Here is a 25,071-nt window from a genome sequence, read left to right on the forward strand (position 1 = left end):
TTATATCAATGGCAGTGTGTTTGTTGCCTTTCAGAGGCAGAAATAGTGCAGAATAGTACACTGATGGCAAGGAATTCAGCTTCTTAATAATCTCACTCCCCCCCCCACTGCCCTTTTTGTTTCCAAGAAAATTTCTAGCCAAGATGGCTAGAAATTTTTTCAATGCGTAGGATGGGGAATCTGTGCCACTCCAGAGATTGCATAGTAAGGGCTTTTGGGAGTTTGCAGGCAGGCGCAGACCATAGAATACTTGTTTGGATGAAATGTCAAATGATGGGTTGCTGCAAACCAGAACTGGAGATAGGAAGTCACTGGATGTGATGAGGGGAGGAAGGAGAATGAGGGAATACACAAACCAAAGGCCCCTTGTGTGAGAGCCAGTGTGGTGTAGTGGTTAAGAACGGTAGACTCGTAATCTGGGGAACTGGGTTTGCGTCTCCGCTCCTCCACATGCAGCTGCTGGGTGACCTTGGGCTAGTCACACTTCTCTGAAGTCTCTCAGCCCCACTCACCTCACAGAGTGTTTGTTGTGGGTGAGGAAGGGAAAGGAGAATGTTAGCCGCTTTGAGACTCCTTAGGGTAGTGATAAAGCGGGATATGAAATGCAAACTCTTCTTCTTGTTGTTGTGGCTTCTTAATACCGTGCCAGCCAGTTTGGCACTATATCTGAGCAGAGATCCCTAGAAAAGCAGCCTTTAATAAATTGCCACAATTCCCTTTCAAGAGGTTGTGTGTCTTTAATACATTTGTATTGAACTTGGATATTCTTTTTAAATCAATACACTTTTTTAAAAATTGGGATTTTGTTTGTTTGTTAAAATAACCACCCCCACCCCCAAATGCTTTTTTAAAAAAATCCATGATGGAATGGAGAAGGCTAGCTTAGAACCCTTCTCTTTCTGGATGGTGCAGTTGCTCATATTAATCATATGCAGAAGCCCTGGGCTCCTTTGGGGGGGGGGAGTGGGATATAAATATAATAAAGAAATAAAATAAAGAAACCATGGAGTAGGACCAGGATGAATAAAATAAGGTGGAACTCACACTTTGGACTTGCTGTTTGAATAAATGCCATGCCCTGCCTCTTCTCCACTGACGCCTTGCGGTTTCTCCAAGGTCCATCCATCTGTATAGTTGTGGCCGTGCATCTGAGATCTGGCATCGCCCCCCTGGAATATATTCTATAATCCCGAGCCAACGGATATTACAGCTAGCAGAACCTAGAAGATGCCCAGAAACTTACCTGAAACAAAGGTGAGAGACTCCTGCTGCCAACTGTGTTGAATGCTGGGCTCTGTGTAGGTTTCCAACACAGAACTCGTAGGGGATCAGCCTTCCAAGGAAGGGTGAACGGTTTTCTAAAAGTGTGTGCTATTCACACTCCCCACCACAGAAATGTGGGGGTTGCCTTCAGGATGTTTGTGGTCCCACAACACACCTGCAGTGTGTTTAGGAAGGAAGCATGTTGGAGAGGCCGTTGATCTTGTTCCTCCTCACATGAATTGCTGGCTTCTTCCCAGGCAGGCAGTGTTTACATGGGAGGAAACTATATAAACGTCCCGTTTACTGTACACCACAGTAGTAGCTGCCATGATGTCCGTGGAAGATTGGTCTGTGCCTGGAGAGCTAGTCTTCCTAGCTGTTCTAACTTGCCGTCAGTTCCCAGGCATCAGAAGCCCATATGCACAGCCTTCATAGCACCTCAAGAGTTGCAGCCCTCAAAGAAAACAACATGTGTCTGAAAATGGGTAGAGAAAGGGCTATATGCACTGAAACCAGCTTACGGCATGTTGACCTTCGCTGCTCATCTCTCCCCGCTGCATTTCAAACTGCAGTTGTTCAGTGTTGTTCACATCAGAGAAAGCGCAAGGATGCAGCAGGTGAGCAAGCTGATTAGGCACCTGGGGCAGCATGCATGCCCTGTGCCCAAGGGCGGGGCCAGCTGTCTGCAGGATGGGGTGAGCCAGGGCAGGACACTCTGCGGGGTCTCCGAGGAGTCTGCCTACCTCCTTCCACTCCGTTGCCCTACAGCTGAGAGGGAGGCGGTGGGCGGACTGTTTGGGGCAGGGCGGAGCCTACAGGTGCCCGAGCCACACAATGTTGCAGGCCCCGCGGTGAGTGCCGCCCGGCATTTTTTCACCCGCCTCAGTGGTGACACCCGGGGCAGACTGCCCCCACCGCCCCCCTTCTTCTCATAGCTGCCAAGTCTCCCGTTTTTCACGGGAAACCCCCGGATTTTAATCCGTTTCCTGCTGTTATCCTGAATAGAAAAAAATCCTGGAAATCCCCCAGATTTCCTACCTGCCAGGGAGGCTCCATTTCGGGTGCTGCTCTGCCCATGTCTGGGCACCAGAAATCGAGCGGCGCCAGCACCGGAAGTTGCTTCTACTCATGTCCAGACATGCGTAGAAGCGACTTCCGGTGCTGCGCCGCTGCTGATCCCGCATTTTTCAGCGGGAGACTTGGCAGCTATGCTTCTTCTGCCCCTGCAGGGATGTTGTCACCATAATGCCCACCGACATTTTTGGTTTCCCTACCCCTGCAAACAGCAAATCACCCCTCGGAATTCCTACTCGTGAAGCTTTCATCTGTGCATTTTCGAATTAGATCAAAGATTTGAGGTGGGGGGAGAGGGGAAAGCATCAAACAGCAGTATTTGTCAAGAAGCGACGGGATCAATAAGGATTGGGGCTGACATTGTGTGAATGCAGCTTCAAAAGGTAGCAGTGGGAACCCGTTAGATATAGAGTGCGTTGTAATGCAAACATAATTATAGACAAATCCTCAGAGACCATGGCCTGCTTTGGGTGTTACATTCCTCAGGAAATGAAATATTAACAACACTAGTGTCATTCAGCCCGTTAAATAAATGGGCGCTAGAACATTCGGCCTGTTTGGGGGGTGGCGACGTTTCGTCGGGGCACTCCGCTGAGCCCAGCTGGCCAGCGGGTGCCCAGGAGAAGGCCGCGATTCGGCCTCTTTCTACGGTGGCGGCGCCCACGGCCGCTGCTTCGTTGGGGCGCTCCGCTTGCTGCTGGTCACGGGGGGAGCGTAGGGGGGGAGAAGGAAGCAGCCTCCTCCTCGCGCAGTGAGGCGCTGGTCCGGCCGGGAGCGGCAGTTGGCGGCCACAGGTAAAAACGGTAGGCAGAGGGGGGGAGTGTGTGTGTGGGTGCGTGTCCAGTCTCTGCTTCCAATCCCTGTGTCAGTGGGGCACATGCGCAGTAGCGCGGACACAGGGACACAGGGACTAGACGCAGAGACACTTGCACATTATTATATAGGATTATATCTTACTTTCAAATTACTAATCCCCTGGTGGTAGAAACTGGGCAGAGCCTGAGTGGAACCTAGCAAATTATAACGGGAGTATCAGCCCCTGCTCCTGCCAACCTAGCAGTTCGAAAGCACGTCAAAGTACAAGTAGATAAATAGGTCATATGGACATGTGCAGTTAAAAAAATAAAAGTGAGTTTTAGTTAAAGGTGGTCCCTGGGCCTGAGAAGGTAGAGCTTTAGATCATAGGGAGCTGGGTATGTTTAACCTGGAGAAGAGAAGGTTAAGGGGTGATATGATAGCCATGTTCGAATATATAAAAGGATGTCATATAGAGGAGGGAGAAAGGTTGTTTTCTGCTGCTCCAGAGAAGCGGACACGGAGCAATGGATTCAAACTGGTACAAGAAAGAAGATTCCACCTAAACATTAGGAAGAACTTCCTGACAGTAAGAGCTGTTCGGCAGTGGAATTTGCTCCCAAGGAGTGTGGTGGAGTCTCCTTCTTTGGAGGTCTTTAAGCAGAGACTTGACAGCCATATGTCAAGAATGCTTTGATGGTGTTTCCTGCTTGGCAGGGGGTTGGACTGGATGGCCCTTGTGGTCTCTTCCAACTCTATGATTCTATGATTCCATATGGTCTTGACAATCTCAGACCCTTCAAGTGTTCTTGTTTTCCAGAGACAGTCCCTGATTTAGAGAAGCTGTCCTGGTTTCCGATTTGATCCTGGAATGTCCTGCTTTTCCTTCGGACATCCCTATTTTCATCAGATATATGTTGGAGGGTATGGAGTTTTCCGATCTCCTGAGCCAACTCTGAAGGCAGCCCTGTATAACGAAGGTTTTTTAAATGTTTTATTATGTTTTTTAATATGTTGGAAGTTGCCCAGAGTGGTTGGGGCAACCCAGTTAGTTGGGCAGGGTATAAAATAGTAAAATTATTATTATGGAACGGGGTGTCCCTATTTCCATCGGAGAGAAGTTGGAGGGTATGCAATCTTCTCCCATTTTTCAGCTGCACTTTCCCACAGTTGCAAGTAAAAATTGGGGAGAAGTAGAAGCGTGGAAAGAGGTGATGTCATGGGGAAAAACTGAAAGGGGACAAGGATCCGAGCAGATGGAAATATGAAAATCTATAAATGGAAACCTGCAGTTGCCTCTTCAGCACACACACACATATAAAACGATGGCCTGAATCCTGAACTGGCCCAAATTCCTTTCAGAATCTCTACGCCATCTTTACAATAGCAAGAAGCAACTGATATTTAGGAGGGCTGCCCTTTGCATTTGGGACTAGTAAAATGCCCTTGATTTAGATAGGAGGGGTGGTCTCATGAAAGAATGACATTTATATTGGAGAGACCCCTCTGGAAGTTGATACCAGCCAAGCTGCCAAACTTATTTCATTTTCTATCGCACATGCGCACAAACAGAACAATAGTTGTGATCTGCATTTCTAGCTGTAGGAATAGCAGCTGATTATCAGCGCCTGTTTGTGTCATGTGACACAGAAGCCTAATTATGTTTACTTCTTCACTTGATAAGCCGCTCAATAACATTTGGACCTTATCCATTTTGTCGGCTTGCTTTTTGGCCAGAATCACAGGCTGCCATAATTTTTTGCCATCATTTCTCTGTACAAATGCTTCAGTCGTTCATCATATACACAATAGTTCTCCCTCCTCACGTGTTTGGACCTCTTTTCGCTGATCTGCCAGTCGAACGAGACGGTTGTCTGCTCCCCTTTTCCCACCAGCTATAAAACTTGAGGGTGAGGCATGAAAAAGAAAGCAGCTTCGCAGAAGCAGTGGGAAAATTGGAAAGATCAGAGAAGAGGCCTAGGGATGGGACGAGAACTGCTGCTAAACTCTCTTCATACACAGAGATCTCGGCCTCTTGGTCTTCCTCTTTGAAGAAAGAAGGCAAGGCTTTGGTGAAGGGGTAACCCTTCCCTGGTCAGTACGAATTGCAGGGGGCTCACATGACTGAATGGATGATAATGGAGAGAGAAATCCCTGCACATAGAAAACAAGCATGTCAGGGTGGCTACACCCAGAATCCAGAACACGGCAGCTAGACAAGTGACTGGGAGTGGCCGCCGGGACCACATAACACCGGTCCTGAGAGATCTACACTGGCTCCCAGTACGTTTCCGAGCACAATTCAAAGTGTTGGTACTGACCTTTAAAGCCCTAAACGGCCTCGGTCCTGTATACCTGAAGGAGCGTCTCCACCCCCATCGTTCAGCCCAGACACTGAGATCTAGCACCGAGGGCCTTCTGGCAGTTCCCTCATTGCGAGAAGTGAGGTTACAGGGAACCAGGCAGAGGGCCTTCTCGGTAGTGGCACCCGCCCTGTGGAATGCCCTCCCAGCAGATGTCAAGGCAATAAGCAGCTATTTTACTTTTAGAAGACAACTGAAGGCGGCCCTCTTTAGGGAAGTTTTTAATGTTTGATGCTGTACTGTTTTTAATATTCGGTTGGAAGCTGGTTGGAAGCCGCCCAGAGTGGCTGGGGAAACCCAGCCAGATGGGCGGGGTATAAATAATAATAAATAATATTATTATTATTATTATTATTATTATTATTATTATTATTATTATTATTATACATCCCTTCTCTTTAGCATCTGGTTTTCTGTGTGTAAGGAATTTTGTATGAAGGAGCATTCAGTTACATGGGCCCCAAATACCATACCCTCCAATGTTTCTCCAATAAAAATAGGAAGGTCCTAAAGGAGGAGGAGGAGGAGGAAGAAGAAGAGGAGGAGGTAAAGGATCCCTGGGTGGTTAAGTCCAGTCAAAGTCAGCCATGGGGTGCGACGCTCATCTCACTTCAGGCCAAGGGAGCTGGCATTTGTCTGCAAACAGCTTTCTGGGTCATATGGCCAGTACAACTAAACCACTATGACGGAAGCCAGAGTGCACGGAAATGCCATTTACCTTCCTGCCACAGTGGTACCTATTTATCTACTTTCATTGGTGTGCTTTCAAACTGCTAGGTTGGCAGAAGCTGGGACAGAGCAACAGGAGCTCACACCGTCATGTGGATTCAAACCACCAACCTTCCGATCGGCAAGCCCAAGAGGCTCAATGGTTTAGACCACAATACCACCCGTTGTTGTTGTTGTTGTTGTTGTTGTTGTTGTTGTTGTTGTTGTTGTTGTTGTTGTATTTATATTTTACCCCACACACCTGACTGGGCAGTTTCTAACATATATAAAAACATAATAAAACATTAAAAACTTCCCAATACGGAGCTGCCTTCAGATGACTTGTAAAGGTTGTATAGTTGGCTCGGGAGTCACATAACTCCATACCCTCCAACACTTCTCCGATGAAAATAGGGCCATCCTAAGGGAAAATGGGGTCTTCTGGGATCAAATCAGAATCTGGGATGGCTTCTGTAAATCCTAGACTGTTCCTAGAAATAGGGGTACTTGGACAGTCCAAAATAGCAGCATTAAGTCATGAAGATCAGAAGCAGATTTATACATTATACCAGGGGTGTCAAACTCAAATTCATTGGGGGCCGCATCAGCAGTTTGGTCACCCTCAAAGGGCCGGTTGTATCTGTAGGACTATGTGTCCACTCTTTATTATCATAAATTATTGTCACTGCATTCAATTATTACTGTTTTTTGTAATAATGTAAGTAATAACTAGCTCTGAAAGCAGAAACATAGTCAGAATAATGGCAAGTAGATATTCAAATGTACAATTATTGTACAATTTATTGAAAAATGATTTTTGGTAACTGCACTGGGTGGTGGAGGCTCGCTAGGGTTTCATGCAGGACCTTTGCAGAGCTACTAGTACCTGGAGATGCTGGGGTCCTTCTGCATGCAGGACAGATGTTCTGCCAGTGAGCCACCACCCTTCACCAAAGGGACTGGCTGAGGTTGACTCACTGGAGCTGCTCTCCTGGTTCCAGGGTTTAAGGGCCAGAAGTATAAAGCAGCATCCTATGTTTCTGAGGAGAGGGAGAGGGAAGGGGAGGGGAGGGAGGGAGGGAGGAAGAAAAGAGGGAGTGGGATAGAGAGGAAGGAAGGAAAGAGGGGAGAGAAAGAAGCGTAGGAAATAAGGAAGGGAATAAAGAAGGGAATAAAGAATAAAGAAGGAAAGAAAAAGAAAGAGGGAGAGAAGATGGAAAGGGAGAAATAAGGAAGTAGAGGGAAAGAAAGAATAAGAATGAGGGAGAGGAAGAAAGATGGGAAGGACAGAAGGAAGGAAGAAAGAAAGAAAAGAGGGAGCAGGAGGGAGAGAGGAAGGAAAGAGGTGAGAGAAAGAAGAGTAGGAAAGAAGGAATAAAGAAGGAAAGAAAAAGAAAGAAAGAGGGAGAGAAGACAGAGATAAAGAAGGAAGGAAGGAGAGGGAAAGAAAGAATAAGAACGAGAGAGAGGAAGGAAGAAAGGGAAAGGAGGGTCGCCACCTTGATTCAGCGCCAGAAAAGAGCGCGAAGGGACCCAGGGGCAAAAAGCATTTCCTGTGCAGCGTGAGGCAGCGGGTGTCCATTTTAGGAGAAGTGCGTAAAGCCTCAGAGTTGCACGTTCGTGAGGCTGAGCCGCGGCAGGAGGAGGAGGAGGAGAGGCAAGAGGAGGAGGAGGAGGCGGCGGCTTGCCGGGTCGGTGCCTGGCAGCACCGTGCGGAGAGTCCCGAGCCTCTGGGACGCAGCAGTGCTCTGTAGCACTTTGAATCCTCCTCCTCCTCCATACGCCGCTGCTGGGTGCTTTGTCTGTGCTTCAGCAGGAGCAGCATCCGTTTCCAGGCGCCGAGCCGTGGCAGGAGGAGGATTCAAAGTGCTACAGAGCACTGCTGTGTCGCAGAGGCTCGGGACTCTCCGTGCGGCGCTGCTCCGGCCGCCTTTCTACCCCCCCCCCGCCCCAGCTGTTTGTCAGCGCTTTGTCGGCCCAGCGCTTCAGCAGCAAGGTCCCGCTGCTGGGTCCCGCTGGCTGGGGCGCTCGGCAGGCCACATGACGAGGTCTGGCGGGCCGGATTTGGCCCCCGGGCCTTGTGTTCGACACCCGTGCATTATACAGTCATACCTCAGGATACGTCCACTTCATGGTGCGTCTTTCCAGGTTATAGACGCGCTGAACCCGGAACGGGTTACTTCCAGGATCGGTGCGTCTGTGACCTGTGCGCATGCGCTGAAGCACTAAATCACACTTTGTGTATGCGCAGAAGCGCCACATTGCGTCACATGCATGCGCAGATGCGGCGCTTCATGTTGCGGCCGTTTCATGTTGCGAACGGGCCGCCGGAACGGATCCCGTTCGCAACATGAGGTACCACTGTATGTTGTTTGATGTACGGCCTAAGTCATTGCATGATGACAGTACACAGTCGGGGTTCTGAGGAGGGACACCAAATGGATTTTCAATCCTAGAGAGGAACGCAGAACTCAGCATAATGCCTGTGTGTGCACTGTACCTTTTTAAGCACATTTGGAGCGCATGATTCCTCATGCGCTCCAAGGATCCTGGGCCCTGTAGTTTAGGCCTCACAGAGTTGCGGTTCCCGGCAAGCCTTTGGGGCGGGCGGGATGTGTTTCAAATCTGCTTTAAAGGCATAGTGTGCAAGCAGCCATATTTACAAGGGCCAGAAGGCAACACTGCTGTGTCAAGCATTACACTGTGAATGGTCGCTTGAACGGTGGGGCAGAAAAAGCCACAGAGACAGATGAAGCAACGGTAAATCAAAAACATTTTCAGAAACTTTAACATGCGGTTGAGACTTGTATGATTTTTCTTGCCTGCGTGTCCTTACAGTCACCCCGTGGCAGGGGTGGGGAACATTTTCCAGCCCAAAAGCCGTCCTCCCTTCTGGGCAGCCTTCCAGGGCCAACGTGCTGAAGGCAAGAAAGGGTGGAGTGCTGAATGCGAGTTTTATCTCTGCACCCGAGGCGGCTTTCTTCATACTCGCACAACGCTCTCTCTATCCCCCTTCAGCCAGGCAAGCACAAAGCATGAGCAGAGTAAATGGGCACATTCCAGTCAGGCAGAAGCACCCAAGGAGGGTGCAAGGCTGGGACAGTGAAGGCGTGTGAAGTTATCCTGCCCTGTGGGGTAGGGGACAATGTTGTGTTAGTGGTGAGTTTATATTGTGGTTGGCAGTCGTAGAATCATAGAGTTGGAAGGGGGCACCGAGGGTCATCTAGTCCAACCCCCTGCAATACAGGAATCTCAGCTAAAGCATCCAGGACATCTAACCTCCAAGGAAGGAGAGCCCTCCACCCTCCAAAAGAGATCGTTCCACTGTTTATATTGCAATTGCTATTGCAATTCTTCCTGATGTTTAATCGGAATCTCCTTTCTTGTAACTTGAAGCCATTGGTTCAGGTCACGTCTTAGCTTCCAGAGCAGGAGAAAAGAAGCTTGCTCCATCCTCCATGTGGCAGCCCTTTAGATATTTGAAGATGGCTGTCATATCTCCTCTCAGTCTCCTCTTTACCAGGCTTAACATACCCAGCTCCTCAACCGTTCCTCATAAGGTTTTGTTTCCAGACCATTGGTTATCTTGGTTGCCCTCCTCTGCACATGTTCCAGCTTGTCAATTTCCTTCTTTAATTGTGGTGTCTAGTACCTTGCCGACAAAGGTCCGTATGGTTAAAGCTATGGTTTTCCCAGTAGTGATGTATGGAAATGAGAGCTGGACCATAAAGAAGGCTGATCGCCGAAGAATTGATGCTTTTGAATTATAGTGCTGGAGGAGACTCTTGAGAGTCCCATGGACTGCAAGAAGATCAAACCTATCCATTCTGAAGGAAATCAGCCCTGAGTGCTCACTGGAAGGACAGATCGTGAAGCTGAGGCTCCAATACTTTGGCCACCTCATGAGAAGAGAAGACTCCCTGGAAAAGACTCTGATGTTGGGAAGGATGGAGGGCACAAGGAGAAGATGGTTGGACAGTGTTCTTGAAGCTACGAACATGAGTCTGACCAAACTGCGGGAGGCAGTGGAAGACAGGAGTGCCTGGCATGCTCTGGTCCATGGGGTCACGAAGAGTTGGACACAACTAAATTACTAAACAGCAACAGTACTGGACACAGTACTCCAGTATGGTCTGACCAAGGCAGAATAGAGTAGGACTATTACTCCTCTTGATCAGGATACAATACTTCTGTTGATGCACCCTAGAATATCATCCGTCTGTTATATCTGTCTGTTATTATTATTGTTATAACTGTCTGTCTCAAGAGATAATGGAGTGTGCCTCCGAGAGTGAAATCAAAGCATTGCATTAGCACCTCCCTGGGTTGCAAGCCTGGGCAGTGTGTATGGAGGTCCTGGGCTGCCCAGATACCAAGACCCACCTCTCAGCTTCGCTGATGTGATCCAGAGGAAAGCAGAGCAATACTTTGGGTACCAGCTTGGCTGTAGGAGTTGATGGAAAGAGGTGTACAAGGCATCATCCAACCGTCTTAGGGACTCCACTCTAGATTTGTGAAGGGTTTACTCCTTAGCCTTTTCTTCTCCCGAAGATATCCTGCAAGGATGCGGAGGTTTAGGATCAGAGTTTTATTTTTCCTAGATGGGCTACCTTCCCAGGTTGACGAGCCCCATCTGCCCCATCTTTCCCTCTACAGCGTGTGCAGAAACCTTATCCTCTGGTCTCATCTGCGCCATCCACTTGTTATGTACTGAGCTGAATCATAGAACAATAGGATCCAGAATCAGCAGTCTGATTGGTCCGCAGGAGCCACCCAATCCAACTCCAGGTGGAAGTGAATCCGCAACCTGATTGGCCTGCAGGAGCAGCCAATCAGGCGGCTGGCAGAAGTGAATCCGCAACCTGATTGGCCTGCAGGAGCAGCCAATCAGGCTGCTGGCAGAAGTCAATCCACAAACTGATTGGTCCACAAGCCCTGAAGTAGCCAATCATGCAAAGCCCATTGTGTAAATAATGTATATAAGCAGATGGTTTTGGGAGAAGGGTATTCTTCTTCTCTTCTTCTCCTTGATGACTAAAAGCTGAATAAAGAGCATGAAATTCACTCTCGACTCTGAGTATATTTCACCACTAGAGCCTGTCTACGCATGCAGAGGAAGCCCATAACTCACCCAAGGTGTGAGACCCATCAGCTTCCCTCACCTGGTTTAACCAGCCAGTCAAAGTCGTTCCTGGGGTGTGGCCACTGTCGCATGGTGACAGCTGAGTGCAGGGCAGGGACCAAAGGTGGACAAACTATCTCATAAAGCAGGGACGGCCAACCCCTAAGCCCTTTTTGGGGGGAGGGCAGGTCTAGTTTACCACCACTGAGGAAAGGGAACCAACGATTGACCATGATCTACCAAAACCTCCCGGGGATCTACCAGTAGATCATGATTGACCTGTTGGACACCCCTGTCATAAAGGATCGCAATGCATCACACACTCGAAGTACCAACACCCCATACACCCCTGATTTTATATTAGGTGTAGCCAGTGCTATTTTTCTAGAAAAATAGGTGCTGGAACTCTCCCTTGTCCTCTTATAATGCCAATGGCACCCACCTGAGAGGTGCCGGAACTGAGTTCTGGCAGGAAAAATGCCCTGGGTGTAGCATATAAAATAGCACTTTCAATACACCCACATCACTATAGACATTATACAGTGGGGCTTTGACTTACGAATTTAATCCGTTCCGAAGGCACCTTCATAGGTCAAAAAATTCGTAAGTCGAAAAGTGCCATTGGAAACGCAATTTCCCATAGGAACGCATTGTAAACAGAAAAATTCGTAAGTCGAAGCAACCCCATCTAAAAATTCGTAAGTCGAAAAAACCTATCTAAAACCGCCGCGGTTTCCGTTCGGATGTCGAGAAATTCGTAAGCATGTGGCCTTTTGATCCATTCGTAAGTAGAAAAATTCGGTTGTCGAGTCGTTTGTAAGTCGAGGTGCCACTGTATAGATATTATGCTTGCCACTCGCATCTATGAGTTGCAGTTCTGTCAGGTAGCTATAGAACTCGCAGCTAGATACATATAACTACACACTTGTGGGGGGTTGGTTGTGGGGGCAGTGAGGAGTTATCAGCCACTTGCTAATGGTCCCCTGTTTGTGTTTGCTTGCAGGCCCCGTAGTTCCCCGGAGTGGCCTGTCAGTAGCGCAGCACTTTGTTGGGAAGCTTCCCCGAGGATTTTGAGCCTCTCACATCCGCGAAGCCTGCCCTCATCCTTCTGTTTTCCAAAAGAGGTAATCAGTGATGCTGCTGAACCAGAGAACGCCATCAACAATGACAATTCCAACCAGCGTTTCCATACACAGGTTCTGCCTGTCCTGTGAAGTCTTCTGTGCTTCTTTCTGCACTACAAAGGAGGCCCCAGGGCTCTGCCACTGCTTTGGGGGGAAGTTGCCCGCAGCTTGCCCTCCTCGCTGCAGCTGAACTGTTTTAAAAGAGCTGAGCACACTATCATTGTGCCAAATAAAAAAATAAAAATGCTACAGAAGACACAGGGGTTGCCAGCTTGAATGAAATATTGCAGGGGCCCAGGTAAGCCCCGCCCCCATAATCACATGACACGATGCACACACACCATTTGAATGACAATGCCCATCAACTTTGCGGTGCCCGACCCCTTCAAATATTTTAATCCGGGTGCCAAATCTCCCGTGGCCCCTAGGAGTTGGCTCCCATCCTGGTATGGTATGGCCTTTATTCCATATCCAGCAAGCTGATTGCAGAACTGAAATGATTCAGGGCCTTTCTATGCAAGCACCACGCACCCAAACATCATAAAAACACCTCATTTCATTCTCCGATTCATCCTTGTTTCCTCTTCCTTGCTTGATGCAATGCACTCCCACTCTGTTCAGCTAAAATGGGTGGCCAGCCTTCCTGTTACGTAAGATTTGTTACGCCGGGGTGACATTCGGCAGCCACACATAGACTATTTCTTTTAGTAATGCGTAAAATAGGGGGGGGGATACTACAGAGCAGATTGCCAAGACTCTTCCCTTTTTTGCAGACGTGGGCAGAAGCAGCTCTCGGTTATAGCTGTTTCCACCCATAAAGGGCAAGAAAACTGAAGTGAATGTGGAGGAAGCCATTTTCTCAATATGTGTTTTTGTGTGTGTGCGTAAAAGGGACAGTTTCTCAGGAACAAACCCAACCAGCTATTCCTTCTTCCACAACAGGGAGCAAGCCATCTGCCGCTGACACACCCTCTGCATATCCCCCCCCCACCCCACCCCATGGCTGGGCAAGGTAGACCCCTGAGGTACAAGCCAATTGTCAAAATGGCTTCTCTCCCGCTCCTCGCATGTCGTGAGGCTGAATATGCCAGCTCTTCTTTCAAACGGGTGGACAGACGTCCCTTCTCTCTCTTGCCCCATCCAGGGAGGAAACAGGCTAAGAGGGTAGATTGGTTGGCCCTGTGATATTATGTGGCTTTAACAGGTTCCCCGAATAAAAATAAAAGGCTAGTCATGAAGCAAAAAGACTCCCCTGAATGCAAATTACATGTGCAAAGAGGAAGAGGAATATCTGGATTGGATCATAGTGGGGCTCAAAGGGTAAAAGCCCTGATCCAAATTGGGCTCCCCGCACGGACAATATGTGATTTTTTAAAAAAAATTTAAAATAGACTTTATTAGAAAATTTTAAAAGATATACAGACACCAAAAAAAAATTTTTTTGAAGTAACTTAATAACATAAAATAACTTGGCAACTTAAATACTATAGTATATCAAAGTAATATAAATAACATAACTACATATTTAAGCCACCCAACACAACTTAATCAACATAAGTAAACAAATCAAGGTTGATCTAAATAAATTAAATCCATCAAACTACAAATAATATACAAGATCAACTTAGGCAAACCTAACATAATATAACATAACATAATATAACATAACATAACATAACATAACAAAAGAAAAGAAAAGAAGAAAAAAAGAAAAGAAAATTAGCCCCAGCTCAGATCTTAACACATGGGCCTATCTCCATAAAATCCATTCATTTTAGATTAAAATTGGCTTCCAATCGCCAACATATCGCTTCTCTTACTATTATTTTCCTCTTTAGTTTGCTTTCCCTCTTATTAAATCCAACTAAATTTTTCCTACATGTTTTCTCTATTCCAGACAGATCACTAGCTCTGTTTTGATATTTTCTTTTTTAAAAAACTCTTCTACGTATCTCCATTCTGTTATTATTCTCTGTTTTGGTATGTTCCTAATTGCCGCCGTCATTCTTGCTAAGTTCATAAACTCTACTACTTTAATTTGCCACTCTTGGATTGTTGGCATTTCTGTTCCTTTCCATTTCTGAGCTAGTACTAATCTCGCCGCGGCACACGCATATAAAAAAATATTAATTCTATCTTTAGGTATATTTTCTGGGATTAAGCTTAATAGAAAATATTCAGGTTTCTTTTCAAACGTAATTTTTATCATTTTCTTCATTTTTTCATATATATCACTCCAGAATTTATATATTTTCTTACATTCCCACCAACAGTGAAAATACGTACCAGTTTTTTCCTGGCACTTCCAGCATTCTTTTGTTTCTGTCTTATAGATTTTAGCTAGCCTTTCTGGTGTCAGGTGCCATCTATATACGAGCTTCATCATATTTTCTTTAATTCCTGAACACGCTGTAAATCTCATTGTCGATCTCCACAATTTATCCCACTGCACTTTATAGATTGGTCTTCCTACATCCTGAGCCCATTTTATCATTACAGATTTTATCTCCTCGTCTTTTAATCCCCACTCTAATAAAAATTTATACATCTTAGACAGTGGTTTAGCCGTATTATCAATCAAAATTTCCTGTAATTTAGATTTTCCCTCATTGAATCCTATTTCTTTATGTTTTTTAAATAAGCTTTGTATTTGTAGATAATGTAGCCAGCTTGTACAATGATGCTTAATCTCTTCATATGGCTTTAATATAAGTTGACCCCCTTCTTTCACTGTTAGTTCCTGATAGGTTGGCCATTTTCTATTTTTACCTCGGCCACTCATCGTTGTCATTTCTAATGGTGACGCCCACCAGGGCGTCTTTGCTTCTAATAGGTTTTTATATTCCTCCCAGATTTTAAATACCGATTTTTTAATTATATGATCTATAAAACTTTTATCTTTTCCTTTGTTTTCTTGCAATAGGTACGCGTGCCATCCTTTATTATTCCTAAACCCTTCCAATTCCAAGAGTTCACAATTTTCTAATACTATCCATTCCCTCATCCAGCAAAAACATGCGGAGGCATAATATAGTTTGAGATCAGGGACCCCCCAGCCACCTCTCTCCTTGCTGTCTGTTAATAATTTATATTGTATTCTCGCTTTTTTCCCTAGCCAGATGAATTTGCTTAAGTCTTTTCTCTACGAATCAAAAATTTCTTTCTTTCCTATGATAGGTAACATTTGAAACAAAAACAGGATCTTCGGCAACACTGACATTTTGATCACTGCTATCCTTCCTGATAGGGACAAGTTTAATTCTTTCCATTGGTCCAAATCCTTTTTAATCTCCCTCCATACTCTAAGATAGTTGTTCTCATACAGGTTTATATTATTGGGGGTAACAACAATTCCTAAATATCTAATTTTATTAACTATTTCCCAATTTGTAATCTTCTCCAAATCCATTATTTCTTTCTTCCCTATATTTTTGACTATCATCTTGGTCTTTCCCATATTAACTCTAAAGCCTGACACCTCCCCATATTTTTGCAATTTCTCCTTTAGATTAATTATCGAATCCAATGGTTCTTCCAACATTAAGATCACATCGTCAGCAAAGGCTTTAGTTTTATAAATATTCTTCCCCAATGTTATCCCCTTGATGCTTTTATCTCCTTGGATGTCTTTTAACAGAAATTCAATTGACAAAATGAATAACAAAGGAGATAAAGGGCATCCCTGACGGGTACCCTTTTGGATTTCAAATTCTTCCATTATTTCTCCATTTAATATCAATCTTGCCTTCTGTTCGCTATAAATTGCGTTTATCCCCTCTGTAAATTTGCCCCCTATTCCAATTTTCCCCAATGATTTTTTCATAAATTCCCATGTCAAATTATCGAAGGCTTTTTCGGCATCCAAGAAGATAAAAGCTGCTTTTTTGCTAGGCATCCAATCTAAATATTCAATTAAATCTAGGAAAATTCTCATATTATTTGACATTTTTCTCCCTGGTAAAAAGCCTTGTTGGTCATGCCCAATGATCCTGTTTAATATCTTTTTTAATCTTCCGGATAGGATATCACTAAAGATTTTATAGTCGACATTAAGTAGAGAGATCGGCCTGAAGGATCCCACCTGGTCGTTCTCTCCCTCTTTCTTTGGTATTAATGTTATAAATGTTTCTCGCCATGATTTTGGAAACACTCCCTTTTCTAAAATTTCGTTTACTAACAATTGGTACACACCACCTATCTCCTCCCAAAACAATTTATAATGCCGGCTTGATAGACCATCTGTTCCAGGTGACTTACCCAATTTCAATCTATTAACAGCCTCATATATTTCTTGCCTTGATATCGGTTTGTTAAGTAACTCCTTTTCTTCTTCATTAATTTGACCTATATCACATTTGGTAAAATAATTTCCCAATTTTTCTCCATCAATATTCTCTTTTTTATACAGATTTTTATAGAATTTGACAAAACATTTCTGTATATCCTCTCTATTATTCAACCTTTTCCCTTTATCTACTATACTTGTAATCATTCTTTCACTCTGCCTCTTACGTATCTGCCATGCTAGAAGCCTTCCTGCTTTCCCCCATGTTCGAATGTCTTCTGTTTCATCCATTTTATTTTGTTCTCAATTTCATGGCTCGTCAATGTGGATAATTTATTTTGTAGGAGTCTAATCTGCATTACCAAATTACTATCGTCTGGTTTTTTAGCTAACAATATGTGATTTTTTTAAAAACCTGCACTTTAAAGGCACAGCTGCAGAACAACAATGGAGCGCTGTCCTGAGCTGTCAAGGGTAAGGTAAAGGTAAAGGTAAAGGAAGGTACCCAGAAGATAGTTAAAACTTCATTGTCAAAGATAACTCTGGAAATCTACACACCCAAGCTAGAGTCTAGGCAGCTATTCCCAGGTCCGCGCTTCATGGAGCAGTTGCAGCAACAGGGAAGCACTCGCCCTTCACCAGTTTACGTACCTTCCCCCGATGGGCTGGGAGCACACAGCCGGAGACTGTGCCTGCATGGCAACTTCCTCTGCTCTTCCCTTTTCATTCCCCTCCTGGTTCTGGGAGACAGTGGTGCAGGAGAGGGTGGGGAAGCACCTGGCCCTTTACTTGCCTGATCTGTCTCTTCCTCCGATCCATTCTGTGCTCCACCCTCCAGCTCTGATGCTTCCCATGCCTCTGACTCTTGCCTCCTGCCTGGTAACAGTTCTCCGCAGATCCCTGACCCCCCCTCTCCCAAATCAGACTCCAGCTCCACTTCTCCCGGTGGTTCTGCAAGTCCCTGACCTGAGAGGTTGTTTGTGCATTACAGTTGTTATGTACTGAGCTGAATCCTAGAATAATGAATCCTATTGTTCTAGGATTCAGCTCAGTACATAACAACAGTCATAGCTGCCAAGTTTTCACTTTTCTCGCGAGGAAGCCTATTCAGCATAAGGGAAAATCCCTGTAAAAAAGGGATAACTTGGCAGCTATGAACAACAGTGTATGTAATAATGTGTTTGAGGTGTTTTGTCTTTGCTCTTGTTTGTAACGCCTGTCCTAAAATTAAAAGACTGCTGCTTTGTTTGCTCTGTGTAGGCTGAAACGCGTGTTAGTAGGTCTGCAATGCGTGCTTCAGCATCCTCAAGAATCATGTGCATTTCCCGACCGGTACAGAAGATGACGAGAGATCCCTTGAGCTACGACAGCAGATACAAAGAGGCTCCGATCCGACCCGTAATTCTATTGCTTTGGTTCTTTAATAGCTGGGTGATTGAGGGGTAACATTTTCACCACATCCTGCACTTGTTTCTATCGCTTGTAGGTAAAAATGGATCAGGCTGTTGTTTCACAGCTGAAGCGGGGAATCTCCAGCCCACGGGCTGAATTGGGCAGAGAAGAGAGCCACACCATATGTACAAAACATACCCAATGCGCCATTTAAAGCACATGACATCCCCCTGAAGAATGCTGGGAACTGTAGTTTGTTAATAATGCTCAGAACTGTAGCGCTCTCTCTCTCTCTCTCTCTCTCTCTCTCTCTCTCTCTCTCTGTGTGTGTGTGTGTGTGTGTGTGTAAAGCTACCCTTCCAGGATTCTTTGGGGGAAGTCATGTGTTTTAAATGTACTTTGGAAGCGGTTCTAATTGTGTGGTATCAGGAACTACCCTGATAGTTCCTTGCTTGGCAAGGGAGGCCTGCGGCCGGAGCTGTTCTACTGATTGGCAGTTACACGCTGTTCTGCAGAGTTCCTTCTCCCAAGTTGAGCTTGTTTAGTCCTAGATATCTCTTTCTACTTTTATTTTATTTGACATCTGTTGCTACGCTTTGTTATAAAGAAATATATGTGTCAGGGTTGTTGTGACTACTCTTGAGTAACGACCCTCCACATGCTTGTCTTTCAGAAGTTTTTATTAGTGCACATTATTTACAGTGAAGTGAGCTGCTGGTTTCGTGTCTCGTCAGTCCAAATCAGAATCCGGCACTGCCCCCTTTCGTGATCTGGACCAACATAAGAGTCGCGGGACTGCAAACCTCCTCCCCTTTCTCCTCCTCCTTAATTCCGGCGTCGGGGGGGGGGGGAGGCCCGTCTGAGTCCCCTCCTCTCTTTCCCCCTCCCTCTCTTCCTGCATGAGGAGCAGTGGCTATTGGATGTTGCCAGAGCTCTGGCACTCCCTCTCCGTCTCCTGACCTTCCCCTTCCGACCCTTCACTTTCATTACTGCTGGGAGATGGGCTGCTCCTGATGAGGGGGGGGGGCTGTTCCCTATAAGCCGTCCCCCTTACAATATGTAAATTTAAAAATTAAAAAAAAAACAACTGGGGCTTGCTGTATAAGCCCTGATCATAGAATCACAGATATTTGACAGCAAGCTCTGTGAGGGATCCTGAGGGTCCAAACCCTTGCAACGGTGAGCTTTTGGGATGTCGTGGGATGCCAGGCGTTCTGGTGCAGTGGAAAACTCCAAGCGATTGTGTGAGGGAAATTAAAGGTTGGTTTGAATGGGTGGTAAGCTTTATACAGGGACAAGAGAAGCCATTTGCTTTGGCTGGGAGTAGGTGGGCAGGGGAGAGGACAGAACAGGGACACAGTGGTACCTTGGTTCTCAAGCTTAATCCATTCCAGAAGTCAGTTCCAAAACCAAAGCGTTCCAAAACCAAGGTGCACTTTCCCATAGAAAGTAATACAAAATGGATTAATCCATTCCAGACTTAAAAACAACCCCTAAAACAGCAATTTAACATGAATTTTACTATCTAACGAGACCATTGATCCATAAAATGAAAGCAATAAACAATGGACTGCAGTCACACAATCAATCAGTCAATCAGTAGCTGAACTGGTTTCCACAAAGTCACAAAAATAAAACACAAAGAGCCGCAAAAACGCAAAATAAATAGCAAAAATAGACAGACCTCAGCGTAACACTCAAATTGGAAGCGTAACACTCAAAACGTATCTGAAGAAGTGTGCATGCACACGAAAGCTCATACCAAAATAAAAACTTAGTTGGTCTTTAAGGTGCTACTGAAGGAATTTTTTTATTTTGCTTTGACTCAGACCAACACGGCTACCTACCTGTAACTCAAAACAGAGCGTGTTTGGCTTCCGAAGAAAGTTCGCAAACCGAAACACTTCTGGGTTTGCAGTGTTTGGGTACCAAGGTTTTTGAGAACCAAGGTACCACTGTACTGAATTTAATCAATTGTGTGCTGTTCAGCAGCAAACATTCCTGCTTTGTTCCACAGGTAACCCAGGCTGCCTTGAATGCGGTGGCAACTCCGAGGTTAATAGAGCTCGCGAGACCAAAAGTGCCCGCTCCGGGGAGTTTCCCTGACCGTCCCCCTGAGTGGCCTGTCTCAGCGGCGGCAAAGCATGCTGTGGCTTCGCCTAGACTTGGTGAACTTGCTCAGCCTGTCGCAAGGTGGGACTTCCTGGGATGACTCGATGAATATGTTTTGCTTGCGCTCAGAGTCTGGTTGATTCTCAGATTTGAGCATAGCTGCCAAGTCTCCCGTTTTTCGCGGGAAACCCCTATATTCAAACCCGTTTCCCGCTGTTATCCTGAATAGAGAAAAATCCCGTAAATCCCCCGGATCTCCTACCCGCCAGGGAGGTTCCTTCTGCACGTCTGGACATGCGCAGAACCGATTTCGGGTGCCGCTCTGCCCATATCTGGGCACCGGAAATTGGGCAGCGCCGGCACCGGAAGTTGCTTCTACGCATGTCCAGACATGCTGCTGATCCCGGATTTTCCTTACCAGGAGTTGGAGGGTATGGATTTGAGGCGGGGGAGGGGGGAGTCAGGAAAGAAGGGACCTGTGACCATCTTCATGGCTTCATAGAGGATTTTAGGCAGTGCTTTTTTCTGGGGGGTACGCAGGGGTACGCATACTCCTAAACATTTTGTGAATCTAAGTTTGGCCTCATTGAGGGGCGGTAGTTCAATATGAGTAGGAAAAATGAGAGTACCCCTAAACATTTTTAAAAGAAAAAACACTGATTTTAGGTTATGAGATTCCATTAGATCCACCATTGTTTTTTCACTTATAGAAAAGACTCAGTAAGGCAGAATGGCAGGGGCTTGTACTGTATAGTTAGGGAAATGGAGATACACAGAAATTCTACCTAAGGAGGGATGGATATGGGAAACGTGGGAGTTTGCTTCAGGGACTAAATTAACACACTGCATAAGATTTAACAGGAATAGACAATAACAAGACAAATTCAGAATAAATTGGATGGCTTCCAGGGAGCATAGTTAGAAATATAGGCTGCTGCCTAAGTCAAGTTATGGTTTCACGAAGTTCTGAAAATCTGAATTAAATAAGTCTCTAGATAGATGGTGATGATGATGGTGGAGGAAGAAAAGGTTTCTTGGTAGGTCGCAATGATTCAAAATACAATAGTAAAACAGTTTTTTTATATTAAAAAAATACAATCACAATAATAGAATGGATCCTAAAAATACACATTTCTGGTGTCAAAGTCTAGGCTCTATGGCGTGGGTCAGCAAACGTCTTCAGTAGGGGTCCGGTCCACTGTCCCTCAGACCATGTGGGGGGCCGGACTATATTTTGAAGGGGGGGAAATGAACGAATTCCTATGCCCCACAAATAACCCAGAGGTGCATTTTAAATAAAAGCACACATTCTACTCATGTAAAAACATGCCGTTTCCTTGACCGTCTGTGGACCGGATTTAGAAGGCGATTGGGCCGGATCCGGCCCCCAGGGCCTTAGTTTGCCTACCCATGCAGTCTATGGCAAAGAAGCAGAATCTGTCAGGTGACTTGCCTGCTACCTGTAAACATTTATACATAATTATTATATGTAATCTATTGTTTTGAAGGCTGGTTTAATTTTTGTATTGTGTTTATTGTGAATGAATTCTTCCCAGCTAACTCCAGCAGTGAGACTCTCAATCTCAGGTTCACAGGGTTCAAGCCCCGTGTCAGGCAAAAAAGATTCCTGTATTAAAGGAGGTTGGATTACATGACCCTTGCGGTCCCTTCCAACTCTACAATTCTATTATCCCTACTTGAGAACATCACCTGTGAACTAAGTTTCATTACTCTCCATCCCACCCCAGACACTATCACTGATTCTACCCATACTTTATCCTCCTGCAAATGTAAGGGGGACACACACACACACACACACACAAAGGCCTTAAGGTTGGAGACACACCAGCTGGCTACTGGCACAACAGTGGCGCAACACCCACATATATTCGCAACACTTGTGTACCTTACCATTCCATTGGCTCTGCCAAATTTGGTAGCGACCCTATTCCCGCCATAGCTGCCAAGTACCCCGTTTTGCCTGGGAAACCCCCGTATTTTCTTACCGTTTCCCGCTGGTCTCCCGAATGGATTTATCTCCCGTAAATTCCCCGGAAAGCAGCTCCTGCCAGCGGCCATGTTTCTGGTGCCGCTCTGCCCATTTCCAAAATAGCCGCTGCGCCAGAAGTCGCTTCTACACATGTCTGGAAGTGCATAGAAGCGACTTCTGGCGCTGCAGACATTTTGGAAATGGGCAGAGCGGCGCCGGAAGTCGCTTCTATGCATTTCCGGAACTTGGCAGCTATGATCTCCGCCCAGCAGGTATAACGTCAGGGTGGGATTGTTCTGTTATTACTTCAGATCCATTTTGTATCACAGATCATTGTTTAGACTGACGACTACCTACCCCCTCCTACTTTGCACTTGCAGGGCCACGACCCAATTTGTCCAGTTTAACCCAGATGCCTTTGTTGTGAAGGAGACTGCTAAAAAGGCCTACTGCTCAGCAAGAGTCAAGGAGCTAGCGCAGGCAGTCCAGCGCTGAGCTAATTCATCAAATGTACCAACCTCTCTCTACCCCCCAGGACCTAATTTTAAATAAATTAGGAGAATAACTGTGATTGCCTTCCTCTCTTTCTTTCCACCACCATCTTGGGCACACTGGCATACCCTCCAACATTTCTCCAATGAAAATAGCAACATCCTATTCCAAACCTTCCAACATTTCTCCGGTGAAAATAGGCATGTCCCAAGGAAAAGCGGTACATTTCGGGATCAAATCAGAAACTGAGACCGTTTCTGTAAATCCGGGACTGTCCCTGGAAAATAGGGACACTTGAAGGGTCTGAAATGGTGCTGAACTATTTGTTGTTGTTGTTTAGTCGTTTAGTCGTGTCCGACTCTTCGTGACCCCATGGACCAGAGCACGCCAGGCACTCCTGTCTTCCACTGCCTCCCGCAGTTTGGTCAAACTCATGTTCGTAGCTTCGAGAACACTGTCCAACCATCTCGTCCTCTGTTGTCCCCTTCTCCTAGTGCCCTCCATCTTTCCCAACATCAGGGTCTTTTCCAGGGAGTCTTCTCTTCTCATGAGGTGGCCAAAGTATTGGAGCCTCAGCTTCAGGATCTGTCCTTCCAGTGAGCACTCAGGGCTGATTTCCTTCAGAATGGATAGGTTTGATCTTCTTGCAGTCCATGGGACTCTCAAGAGTCTCCTCCAGCACCATAATTCAAAAGCATCAATTCTTCGGTGATCGGCCTTCTTTATGGTCCAGCTCTCACTTCCATACATCACTACTGGGAAAACCATAGCTTTAACTATACAGTGGTACCTCTACTTACAAATAACTCTACTTACAAATTTTTCTACTTACAAATGGAGCTCCGTCCGCCATCTTGGATGTGGTTTAGATAGGATTTCTTCTACTTACGAATTTTTAGATAGGGTTGCTTCGACTTACGAATTTTTTCTCCCAATGCATTCCTATGGGATTCGACTTACAATTTTTTTCGACTTACAAATGTGTGTTCGGAACACATTAAATTCGTAAGTAGAGGTACCACTGTACAGACCTTTGTCGGCAAGGTGATGTCTCTGCTTTTTAAGATGCTCTCTAGGTTTGTCATTGCTTTTCTCCCAAGAAGCAGGCGTCTTTTAATTTCGTGACTGCTGTCACCATCTACAGTGATCAAGGAGCCCAAGAAAGTAAAATCTCTCACTGCCTCCATTTCTTCCCCTTCTATTTGCCAGGAGGTGATGGGACCAGTGGCCATGATCTTGGTTTTTTTGGACTAATTAACAGCTGAACTATTTAACAGCACACAATAATTTTGTTAAATGTGTATTTTCTTCCACTATTTATTCAGTCTATCCAAACACTGCATTTTAAAGCACAATCTGCATACTGTGCTGATCTTCACACATCATCTTATCCCAAACACACCCCACCCTTTTCAACTGACTGTGTTTTTTTATTGCTCTCAGTTTAGCGCAAAAGTGTAATGCTGTGTACATTTGCATTGCTCCCTTGTGAGAATGACAAGGAGTGCATCAAAAGAGGATCTGTTTTGTGGGTGGGGAAGTTTTTAATGTTAGATGTTTTATCGCTTTATTATTATTATTATTAATAACATTCTGTTGGGAACCACCCAGAGTGGCTGGAAAAACCCAGCCAGATGGGCAGGGTATAAATAATAAATTACTACTGGTACTACTACTAGTAGTACTACTCAGGGGCATAGCTAGCTGCTCAGGCACCCAGAGTGGCAGGGACGGGGTGATCTGCCCAGGGGGTGGGGCAATTTGCACACGGGGGTGCCGTGGTGATCTGCCCAGCGGGGCACTGTGGCGAGGTGCCCACGGAGTCCGCCTGGCGGACGTAAGCCCCACACTGCCATTTTGGGCAGAGCAGGACCCCGAGCCACGAGTCACTCCCAGGAGAGATGCGTGACTCAGGTGCGTTGCTTGCCAGGCCCCGTGGTAAGTCCCCTACCCTGTGGTGTGCCATTTTATCACCCCCTCAGGGATGACACCAGGGACAGACCACACACCGCTTCCTACACCCCTGCTGCTACTACTACCACTACCACTACCTCCACAGTTTGGGACATGATGACGATGTTCCTGTTCGACGTTACCAACAGTGATTCTTCCCAAAGTCCTTTACTATGCTTGATGTTGCCACCAGCATACATTTTGCTTCCAGCAAGTTGAGTTTGTGGACATACCTTTTGCCTTTTGCTGTTCCCATGCTTTGAGGAAGGTAATGGCAGAAGTTTCCACCAATGCTCCCAGTGGCTGCAGTGGCCAGGGTGTTTGGGGGCAGACCTGGAGAGACCTGCAAGGACAACTACACAACAGCCACGGTGCTGCACAAGATGGCCGTTCATGGT

At 45.9% G+C, this 25,071-nt stretch overlaps 1 protein-coding gene across 2 annotated transcripts in view; it reads left to right on the forward strand.

The window, feature by feature from the left end:
• The window catches only part of SPMAP2L (sperm microtubule associated protein 2 like), a 34,237-nt gene extending 11,466 nt beyond the window's left edge, over positions 1-22,771 (forward strand). For both annotated transcript variants that reach the window (XM_060268800.1, XM_060268801.1), the window contains 5 exons: positions 1,117-1,254; positions 12,329-12,449; positions 17,995-18,132; positions 20,144-20,319; positions 22,609-22,771. In XM_060268800.1, the coding sequence (XP_060124783.1) occupies positions 1,117-1,254; positions 12,329-12,449; positions 17,995-18,132; positions 20,144-20,319; positions 22,609-22,723 (688 nt within the window). In that variant the 3' untranslated portion in view covers positions 22,724-22,771. The remainder of the gene's footprint in view (positions 1-1,116; positions 1,255-12,328; positions 12,450-17,994; positions 18,133-20,143; positions 20,320-22,608) is intronic.
• Positions 22,772-25,071: the final 2,300 nt, after the last annotated feature.

Source organism: Zootoca vivipara, chromosome 16, assembly GCF_963506605.1.
Source record: "Zootoca vivipara chromosome 16, rZooViv1.1, whole genome shotgun sequence".
In the NCBI taxonomy this organism is placed as follows: domain Eukaryota; kingdom Metazoa; phylum Chordata; class Lepidosauria; order Squamata; family Lacertidae; genus Zootoca; species Zootoca vivipara.